The following is an 11,138-nucleotide window of genomic DNA, read 5'->3' as shown; positions in this document are numbered from 1 at the left end:
CACCTTTCTCTTCTACCCTCTTTCCATAGAGGGATACCAGCCAGAAAAATACATTCCTGCCCCAAAATGAGGCATAAGCTACAAACTCCCCCAGCTCCAAAAAGCCTTCCTGTGCCATCATGGAGCAAGAAACTGAAAGCTGGATTTCCACACCAAATCTCCCCAGCCCCATTGCGGGTTTTCCTTTGTTTAACCACTATTCCCCATCACCAAAATAAATTCAGCTTTGGCCTGGGATGGAAGCCCTGCCTCCCTGGCCCGGGCTGGCTGACATTTCCCTGTGTTCTCTGGGTGCCCAGGGACCAGCGTGTGACTAGAAGGTGGTCGCTGCAGCCTCAGAGACTGTGGGGAGTAGAGGGAGCCTGGCCTCAGGGTATGTGGACCCCTTCACAGCTCAGGCCCTCAGGTGCCATAAAGACGCTTAGGGAGTCACCCCACCCGTGTTTTTAATAAAGCAAACTGAGGCCTTGGACTCCTTGCTCCTGAGTCCCAGTGGAGACCTTCTGGGCAGCATCCCAATGGCCAGCCAACACCTGTGCAGGGTTTCTCAGCACAGGGCAAAGCCATAACCACCAAGCTTTTGTGACTGGGGTACCTCTGGGGTCCAGCACGCCTGCACGGTGCATGGGCCAGGCGTTTTCTGAGGGTTGTTAGTGGTTGTTTCCCAGGAAGAGGCTTCTCTGTGGGAAATGCTGGGTTAAAGAACATGAGCAGGTTTTCTTGACCACAGGAGTACTCAGAAACTCCAGTGTGTGCTCCAAGGAGGGAAGCTCTCACGGGCATGGAACCCTTGATTGCAGAGTGTCCCGGTGGACTGGTGCTCTGGATCAGACTCTGAGAGAGGCTGCTCCCAGGGATTCCCGCAGCACTGGGGTTCCAGCACCTCACACTGTCCCAGCGCACCTCGATGGGGCAAAATTTTCAGGACAGCCAGCTGAAATGGGGACCAACACCAAGGGGGGGAAATCTGTCCTCAAAGCCTCCCTAGTTCCCCCAAATGAGAAGAGGGAGGAGAGAGGCATCTGTATGGGCCAGACTTCCCTCCCCACAGTGCTCAAGGAATAAACGAACAACTGAATCTTGTCAATTTAGAGCTCAGTCGGTGGATGATGAGGGCAGCCTGTCCTGTTTCAGAGCAGGAGTGCTCCCAGAGCCCATATGGGAGAAACGGAAGGCAGACAGCTGGTCCAGGGGGAGAAGAACATGGACAGAATGCTCAGAGGCCTGGCATGAGACTCAGTGCACTTTATTGGAGACAGAACAGATGGGCAGAGGGGGCTTCGTGCTATGTACATCAGAACCATGGTGACCCTCTCACCCAGGGAAGTGGCAACACCAAAAACAGCAGACGGTGATGCCTGAGGCCTCTGCTGGACAATCACAGGCACAGGCTGGACCAGAGAGAGAGGAGAGCATGCCATCTTCCTGGTCGGACATGGCCAGGGGTGGAGATGGAAGAGCAAGAACCCCCACCTGCCAGCCCCAAGGAGCTGCTTCCTTGAAGGCAGGGAAGAGGGCACTGGGGCTGTCACTTGATATTGGGCCAACAGGATCACAGGAGGAGGGAGGCACTGAGGTGGCTGCGATGTTCTCGGGCACTCTATCTGAAGTAATGCTGGGAGGACTGGGATGACTTGACGCTGCCACCCCTGGTGCTGCTTGAGCTGGAGCCTCCGCCGCTCACTCCACTGCGACCAGCAGAGCCAGAGCCGCTGCCACCGCCAGATCCACTGCCGCCGGCAAAGCCACTGCCGCCGCTGCTAATGCCGAATCCACTGCCGCCACTCAGGCCAAAACTACGGCCCGTGCCTCCTCCTGCACCGAAGCCACCGCCATAACCTCTTCCGTAACTGCCTGCTGAGGCTGAAGTGGTGCTGCTGCTGTTGACCACAGCTGTGGGGGAGGACAGGACAGCAGTTGACGCCCCAGCACCCACAGTACTGTATTATAATTAGTCAATAAGGCACCGGGCACAGGGACATGAGAAGTGATCAGGACAGCTTGGCACCTGATCATCACCGAGAGCCCTTCTAATGTCACCAGGTAATGTTAAGTCCTTGTGAATTACCTAGTAGTTTCCTTTATAGAGAGTCAACTCTCTCGTGGGTGAAGGGGGGCTGCTGGGGATTGAATCTAGGGGCGCTCTACCACTGAACTACATCCCCAGCCCTTCTATTATTTATTTTGAAACAGGGTCTCACTAAGTTGCCAAGGCAGGTCTCAAACTTCGATCCTCCTGTCTTAGTCTCCCAAGTACTGGGATTCCAGGTGTGCACCACCGTGACCTGCTTACAAATGGCCAACTCTTGATAACCTCCATGGAAGTTATCCAATGTCTGGATTTCTCACCCCATTAATGGGCTCTGTAATGGGTAATCCCCATCAGCCAAACAGATGGATTAAGAGTCCCCTAAACCCAGAACAATTACAAAAGCCAATATACTACCCCTCTACTCCCAGAATATCCCTCCAACTTCCATAGAAACTTTTTTTTTAGCACTGAGGATACTCAGGAGCATTCTACCTCTGCGCTGCACCACTTCCAACACTTTTTTATTTTTTATTTTTAAATAGGGTCATGATAAGTTGCTGAGGGTCTTACCAAAAAAATATTTTCCTAGTCACTACTTCCCGAAATTATTACATATATAAGACTCAATTCCCATTGTTAGTTACTTTGGCTACTTACAGATGCTAACAGTGCTCTGACACTCTCCAGACATCCTGTTTAAATGAGAAAGCAAGAGAAAGTCAGCTCTGTCACAAGGAACCTGCAACAAGTCCACCAGTCTAGAAGCAACCAGAGCTAACTCAGAAGCCTCGCAGGTCAGTGAGCTCTATCCACCCTTTGTGGACCGTTAACAGAGACACCTGTACTTGCTGGTTGCATACAAGTGGCTACCTGTGGAGGGAGGGGGCTTGGTTCTCTACAAGGCCTGTGAAGGTGGGGGCCTCTCTCTCCAGCAGGCCTTCATCCCCACTTACTAGGTCATTTATCTGGCCCTTAGCATGTGATTTGGGTCAGTTTGATAGGAATGGAGCCCACCTGCACTCCTCGCCCTCCAGCAGCTTGCAGTAGGTGGCAATCTCCACGTCCAGGGCCAACTTGACGTTCATCAGCGCCTGGTAGTCATGCAGCAGCCGGGCCAGGTCATCCTTGGCCTTCTGCAGGGCGGCCTGCAAGTCCTGGAGCTTGGCATTGGCATCCTTGAGGGCCAGCTCCCCACGCTGCTCAGCTTCTGCGATGGATGTCTGCAGGTTGGCATTCTGAGGAAGGGAGAGGTAGATGGGATGAGCTCACCTGTGTCTTAGGATGAATTGTGCCATCTTAATGTCAGGGAACATCACCTCTTCCCTGGCACCTCCATCTTGTCTCCATCCATTAAGATAAATGAATTATCCAGTTATCTAGACTGACTTGGTCTTTGAACTCCTTGGAGGCCATGATGCCTGAGATGACCTCCAGAAGTTTCTGGTTAGGAGGCCTGAGATCCTTACCCCGAGCCCTGACCAATCAGCCCAGGTGCCAGCATCCAGGGCCATCCCACCTGCTTCTTGACGTTCTCGATCTCCGCCCGCAGCCTCTGGATTGCCCTGTTGAGCTCCATGATCTCACTCTTGGTGCTCCTCAGGTCATCCCCGTGCCTGCCAGCCGTGCTCTGCAGCTCTCCCAACTGGAGTGTACAGGGGAAATGAGATGTTAGTGAAGTTTTACCTGACTTGTTTCTATACCCCCAACACCACCCACCAAATCTTGAGCTGCACGGTTAAAATAGCATTGAGTTGTGTTTCGGTGGGGACACCTCCAAGGTAGCAGAAGAGGACATCTGGGTTGTTGTAGTAGAAAATTCTCCCACCCTATAGTCTCTGAGCAAACTCAAATCAGTCCTGTATGACCTGACAAGGGACAGTACAAGTACCTCCCCACAGGAGTCAAGATTTTCTGCAACTGAACAACCATTAAAGGATGTCTCCAGAGGGTAGAACCAAGAGGGGTGCGCCCAGCAGCCAGTGGGAACTGACCAGCCAGGAGTCCCACCAGCCACAGCCTCCCTTAGGCCCTCAACAGAGTCTCAGAGAGGCATCTCACACCCACCTTGGTCTGGTACAGCGCCTCAGCCTCAGCCTTGCTCCTCTGGGCGATGTCCTCATACTGGGCTCGGACCTCCATGATGATGCTGTCCAGGTCCAGGCTGCGGTTGTTGTCCATAGACAGGACCACAGATGTGTCACTGACATGGCTTTGCATCTGAGACAGCTCCTGCCAGCACAGAGGGAGACTATTTACTTTCAGGGTCTCTGCAACAAGTACACAGAAGCCCAAAGAAACACCTAATCAACAGTTCCACAATGACTGGCTGTGTGTGTGTGTGTGTGTGTGTGTGTGTGTGTGTGTGTTGTGTGTTTTGAAGTTTTGAATTGGGGATTGAACCCAAAGGCATTCTATCTCTGAGATAGAGGATACAGACCCAGCCCTTTTTTTTTTTCAAGTTGCTGAGGGTCTTGTTAAGTAGCTGAAGCTGGCCTTGAACCTGAAATCCTCCAGTCTCAACCTCCCAAGTACTGGTATTACAGATGTGCACCCGGGTCCCTCAAAGAACTCCATGTCTGCGGCCCATCTTACAGAACCCCTACCAATGGGCCTCATCTTTAGGTCCATCCCAGATACCACAGATGCCCCGCCTCAAGTCTGAGAACATCTCTGCCTCCCTCCCTTCCCACTCATGTAGAGAACATCCTCACCGCATCATAGAGGGTCTTCAGGAAGTTGATTTCATCCATCAGGGCGTCCAACTTGGCCTGGAGCTCCACCTTGTTCATGTAGGCGGTGTCCACATCCTGAGAAAGACAGGAGCATAAAGCCCTTTAACCCCCCCCCCAAGGAATAAATAGCAAATTGCAACTGCAGCAAGAGAATCAGGGGGACCAGTACTGGGGATGGTCCTTGTCCAACAGGGCTCCACAGGGAGGGGCAAGTCACATCTTATGGGAATTGCCTGCATTCAATCCAGCTCACAAAGTAAAGACCAGTGAACTGGCTCTCTTAGGGAGCTTCCAAACTAAGGTGCACATGGTTCCTGTTTACCGTGCCAATGGCCTAAACTTGGCAGCCCCAAGGCAAGAGAGTAAGGAAATTCCCCCCAATCCAGCTGGAAACCTGTAGCTCCTATCCCCAGAAACCTCACACATACCTTCTTCAGGGTCACAAATTCATTCTCAGCTGCTGTGCGTTTATTGATTTCATCCTCATATCTGTGAAAGTAAAAAAGAAATAGCTGAGTTTGTTTTTACACAGTTACAAATACCACTGTTCTGAAACCCTGGTAGTTCATCGCTTCCACCCATCAGTCTCTGTCTTGACCTCTTAGACAAACACAACCTTTTTACTATCTTCTTATCAGTTAGGGGGACCAGCCATCCCAATTTGCCCAGGCAAACCGTCCTGATGTTAGCACTGAAAGTCCTGCCTCCCAGAAAACCCCTTAATCTTAAGCAAACCTTCAGGGTAGTTGGCCACCACTCCACACATTTCTCCAAAATCTTTCAGATCCTAAAACCAAGATCTTCCCCAACCTGGCTCCTGAGGAAGTGCTTCAGCTGTAACCCCATCCCTCTTTCCACAAGTTCATTCCTAAAGGCCTGCTTGGAGAAGCAAGGCGAAGGGGAGCCTAGTGAACAAAGCTGTCCCCACTGAAGGTAAAGAGAAGGGGACAGGCTAGGTGGCGCCACCGCAGGAGGGATGCAGGCAGGGCCAAGACTCTGAGAAGGGCCGCCCATGGCATCCTCTCACTCCTTCCCTGTCACTCACTTCTTCTTGAAGTCCTCCACCAGGTCCTGTGTGTTCCTCAGCTCTGAATCCAGGCGGCCTCTCTCCCCGAGGATACCGTCCAGGAAACTCCGCAGGTAGTTGATATAGTTTTCAAAAAGAGGCTCAAGGCTGTTGGTGCCTGTGATGGAACTGGTGCCCTGCTGCTGGAGCAGCTCCCATTTGGTCTCCAGGACCTTGTTCTGTTGCTCCAGGAACCGCACCTGCCGCACAATGGGAAAGCAACATCAGGCGGTACACGCAGCAGAATGGGGGGCCTTAGTTAGCACAGGCAGGTCTTGATGTCTGTATCCACTGGTCCCCCTGCACAAAGGCCTAGAGTGGTTGTGAAGGTGGGCTCCTGCTGTAGCTGCAGCGACCCTAGGAAGTGGGTCAATCAACCAGGAGACTAAGGGGTACTGCCTACCTTGAAAAATTACAAAGGAAGAAGAGACATGCAGAGGAGACTACAAATATCCCTGCCTGGATGCAGGAGAATTATAAAGATGACCCTTTGGTATTCCTGGGGACTTCAACACCCTCTCCCAGCCTCCAAAAATACAGTACATTCTGCAAAAACATGCATAAACCCCAGCAGCACCATTCCTATGGCTCCACTGACATTGCAGCCTCCAGAGGCTGCGATCACTGGGAACTGACAGTAGTTGACATATCACAGTCAGCATGGCAGTGCCTCTGGAGGCCCGGGGAAAGGCAGCCTCACGTGAGCCACCCTGGTCTGGAGAAAGTCGCCAAGCACCCTCCTGACTCCACTGAATAAGGGTGCAAAGAAATTCACCAACTTTTCACAGCCCCTTGGAACTAGTTTTATTTAAGCCTCTTTGACTCCTTCTCCAAAGAGTGAGCCTCCTGTATCTGGCCTAGCAATGGGTAGAAAAGGGGCCTTGCAGACAACCTCAGAGATTGCTTGTATTTGCAAAGTTCCTGGTTCTAGATCTGTCCCTTCTTCATCAGGGGGCTATCGCCCTTGCCTTGGGCTACCGGCTCTGCCAGCCTAGGCCCAGCTAAGGGAACAGGTAAGACACTTGAGCAGAAGTTCAGACAAGCAGGACATGGTAGTATTGGTGTCCAAAGAGGAGACCATTGTCTTTCCAACCTCCTCCACTTGTCCATGGAGACAAGCTCATCAGCCTTGAATATCTTCCCAGACCAGGAAGTCCTGCCCAACTCATCTCCATCCCAGCCTGGCCCATCCAGGACACAGTTAATCATTGCATCAAAATGTCAAATTGTTTTTGTTTTTGTTCTTGTTTGGTTCTGGGGATTGAACCTGGATGCATTCTACCTCTGAGCTATATCCCCAGCCCTTTTTATTATTATGGAACAGGGTCTCACTAAGTTGTAGAGGGCCTCCCTAAATTGCTGAAGCTGGCTTAGAACCTGCAATCCTCCTATCTCAGCCTCCCAAGTACTGAGATTACAAGCACGAGGCACCACACCCAGCCTAAATGTCAAATTTAAAGTCCCAAGCCTAGGTATGAAGACCCAGTCAGAGTTTTATCACCTTGTCGATGAAGGAGGCAAACTTGTTGTTGAGAGTCTTGATCTGCTCCCGCTCCTGGGCCTTCACTTGCCCGATCTGGGGATCAATCTCCACATTGAGGGGCTGCAGGAGGCTCTGGTTGACAGTCACTTCCTGGATCCCCCCAGGGCAGCCACCAGGGCCAAAGCCACCCAGACCACCAAAGCCACCAGCCCCACCAAAGCCACCAGCTCCCCCAAAGCCACCCCCCATTCCTCTGCCACCACCAAAGCCACCCCCAAAGCCGCCTCCATAGCCACCCCCAAAGCCACTGCCACAGCTGCTACGCCCTCCGCCAAAGCCGCCAGCCCGGGAGCCACCAGCCGCCACGCTGATGATGGTGCTCTTGTGGCCACCCAAACTGTGGCTGCTGAAGCCTCCCGCTGCGCCCCGGAAGCCGCAGGCCCCTCCGCCGGCGCCCCTGGAGCGGGCCACACAGCTCATCCTGCTGCTGCCGCCGGAGACCACGGCGGAGCGGCCCGAGAAGCCCTGGCTCCCGCTGCTGAAGGATTTCTTGCAGGCTTGTCTGTTCATGGTGAGGAGCTTTGTGATGAGAAGAGCGTGAGAGGTAGGCAGGGACACTGAGTCAGAGGAGGCAGGAAGGGGACTGAAGGCCTGTGCAGAAGAAATCCCTTTATATACATTTGAGGAGGTTGTTGGGCTCAAATGAAGGAGAGATAATTAATCCCAAATATTCATGGGCTGGGTTTGCCTCCAAGGCAGTAAGTTAGTTCCAGGCTACTAAACACACCTTGAGAATAATCTGAAACAGTAAAAGTGCTAAGGTGGCAGGCTTACCTGGCAGGGGGTGGTGCCTGGTGTTGCCCCATGCTTGGGCACAGCCAGCTCCCAGCTTGGTCTGCCAGAGCCCAGGGAGTACGATGACCTGCATCAGGGGCTCTGTCTGCCATCAGCTGCCCCTGGGCCCTCACAGAGCAGAGCTCAGCTCAGGAAAGGTGGAGCAGAGGATCATGGGGGACCCGGGGCTCTGAGTCCCCGAGCCATGGAGACAGTGAGGCCCACCCACAACTCTGAGAAAGTGACTCCACAGAAGGGGTGATCAGAATCACCCCACAGCCAGCACATGGTTATTAAGTGCCCACTGCATGCCCTGCTCTGTGCTGGGCTTGGGGGCAAAGCAATGGCCCCTCTCCCTCCTGGCTGGAGGAAAAGCCTAGACAGATCACCTGTCAGCCTCCAGGCTCTCCCTTCTTCAGAAGGCAGTAGTGGCTTATGACTATCTTTAAAGAGAAAACGTGAACTTCACCTCTGCATGGGTTGATTGGCAAAACCCACACACAGTCAAAATATTTGTTTGCTTTGAAAACTTCCCAGAGAAACTATACACTATTAAATACATGCTGGGGCTTCTCTAAGGCTTCCTTTCTTCCTTTATACACTTTGGCGTTCCTCTGATTTTAGCCCAAGTTCCAGGAAACAGGAAACTCAAACATCAACTCAACAAGAAATTTTCACAGTGGCTAATGTGTGCCAGGCACCATGCTAGGCTCTGGGCTGGGTTGGGAATGAGACATGCAGGGTTCCTGAGGGTCCCTCTGGCTGAGGGTGTGCTGCTGAGGCACCAGCCCTCAGCTCCAGGATGCCGGAGCAAGCAGAGCCAGCAGCACTATCGGACACGTCTGACTCCGAAAGCCCGAGAAGCTGCCAGCCTGGCTCAAGCACCAGCCTTGGTGTTCCAGAGGTTTAGGCACTGGCTTGGTTTGTCCAGGAGAGGAGACCTGCCAAGACAACTGTTTATCTCTCCAGGACAGGTCTTTTTCCGTCGAGTCTGCTGTACAGGAGGCTCCGCCAAGGGTGTAGCCTGTGTTTTCCTGGCAAGAGCCATCAGAATTGGGGGAAAGAAAGAAAGGACGGAAACTTCAGGGCTCACGGGTAGAGTCTGTTGGGGGAGGGGGACACACGTGCATATCTTCCTCAGCAGCCTGGTTCTGCCCTTTCATCTTTCGCTCCCCCAGGCTATGCACCATCCCAGCCCCTTCCCCAGAATAAAACATGAGCTTCCCAGGAGCTTCTGGTCTTGGTGATGTACTGAACCCTTGGTTCTTAGCAGTGCCCCGCCAATAATAGATGCTAATAAAGGGTGGTTGGTCAAATAAGTAAATGTCAATCAGTTATTAATGGATTAACTGGATTATAACCAGATAAAACTGGTTAAAAGCTGGTTCCATTACATAAGGTAGCACAAGCTAATTGAGATCATCTTAATATGAGCAATCCAGACTGCTCAAATTTGGAATTTAGATTAAAGAAAAAGTAGCCAGGCACAGTGGCGCACACCTGTGCTTGGGAGATTAAGACAGGAGGATCACAAGTTCAAAGCCAGACTCTACAAATTAGTGAGACCCCATTTCAAACTTTAAAAACTAATGATAAAAATTGCTGAGAGGGGTAGCTTGGTAGTAGAACCCCCTCCTACGTTCAATGCCAAAAACCACACCCACACAAAAGAATTGAAGAACCACAGTCTTGAGAATCAATCAGCCAATCACAGAATCAAGCTGAAGTCGGCTGGGTACTTGGGGTCACATAATAATGGATTCTCCTGTCAACACCTCGGACTCCCATCTCTGATCTTCCGCAACTGCTACCCAAGGCTTAATGGAGTTGGCCCAGGCCCCGGAGGTGTCCACACACAGTACCCCTCTCCTCTGCTCCCTCAGAGGAACCAGAGCTTGAGGGATGAGCCAAACCCAGGGCTGGACAGACTCGCCCATGACTAACCAGGACCAGGGCTGGTCCTTTGTGCTTCAGGATCATGAGCTATCAAAGACAGTCAATCACCTCCGCCCTCTGGGTCTCCCAGGAGCACAGCTGGATGAATGGAATATCTGCCAACGTTTCAAGAAATGTATCACAAAAATTAGGTCATATTTTCTCTTTTAATATTTAAGAGGGCTGAGTAGTATACAATGCTGCTGAATGTGTTATATGACTCCTGAAAGTTATTTGCATTATAAAGAAGGAATTTTCTACAAAAATACATGTAAATATGTATGTATATGTGTATGTATGTAGGTAGGTATATTTAAGAGTACTGAGTAGAAGCCCTGCCTTTATGCTAGACAAAAATTAGTCTTCCACACAGCTAGATATGGCCCTAGAGTCCAGGCAGTGAGTGTCCAGGAAGTTGGGTTTTTTGGTTTGTTGTTGATTGGTTGATTGGTTGTTTGTTTGTTTGGTTGGTTGGTAATAGAGCTTGAGCCCAGAGACATTGTACTTCTGAGATACACCCCCAGCCCTTTTTATTTTCTATTTTGAAACAGGGTCTTGTTAAGTTACTAAGGGTCTTGCTAAGTTACCAAGGCTGGCCTCGAACTTGCAATCTTCTTGTCTCCCAAGTACAGGGATTACAGGCATATGCCACCATTCCTGGCTTCCAGCAAGTCTTAAACTCATAGCAAATCAGGGTACCTTAGTGACCCCACTGGAGGAGATCCTAGCCACTTTCTCTTTTTATATTTCTTTGGTTCCTTGTAATTATATGTCATAGTGAGTTTCAAAGTGATACAAGCATGCATGCACACAGCACTTGGTGTGTTCCCTCTGGATCCCACCCCGTTCCTGCCCCCCATACATATTAGTGAGATTGGTAATATATATATATATATATATATATATATATATATATATATATATATATATATATGAATATGGCATTATTTGAACTGTTTCCTTCATCAGTTCTCCTTTCTCCTTTTCCCACGTCCCTGCCCCAGTCCCCTTCCTCTATTCCACTGGTCTCTCTCCTCAGTTACCTAAAGTCCTTTT

General features: G+C 51.1%; 1 protein-coding gene across 1 annotated transcript; it reads right to left on the bottom strand.

The window, feature by feature from the left end:
* Positions 1 to 1,600: 1,600 nt before the first annotated feature.
* Positions 1,601 to 7,883, bottom strand: KRT3 (keratin 3; the record flags this gene model as incomplete). The annotated part of the gene is made up of 9 exons (XM_080705858.1): positions 1,601 to 1,893; positions 2,690 to 2,724; positions 3,047 to 3,267; positions 3,549 to 3,674; positions 4,097 to 4,261; positions 4,744 to 4,839; positions 5,193 to 5,253; positions 5,810 to 6,030; positions 7,332 to 7,883. 9 exons carry the CDS (start codon positions 7,881 to 7,883, stop codon positions 1,601 to 1,603), a joined length of 1,770 nt encoding a protein of 589 aa, XP_080561984.1.
* Positions 7,884 to 11,138: the final 3,255 nt, after the last annotated feature.

The sequence above is a fragment of the Muscardinus avellanarius genome (genome assembly GCF_963383645.1).
Source record: "Muscardinus avellanarius genome assembly, chromosome: 11".
NCBI classification, from domain to species: Eukaryota; Metazoa; Chordata; class Mammalia; order Rodentia; family Gliridae; genus Muscardinus; species Muscardinus avellanarius.
The sequence above is the reverse complement of the archived record's forward strand: the minus strand, read 5'-3'. Positions and strand labels throughout refer to the sequence as shown.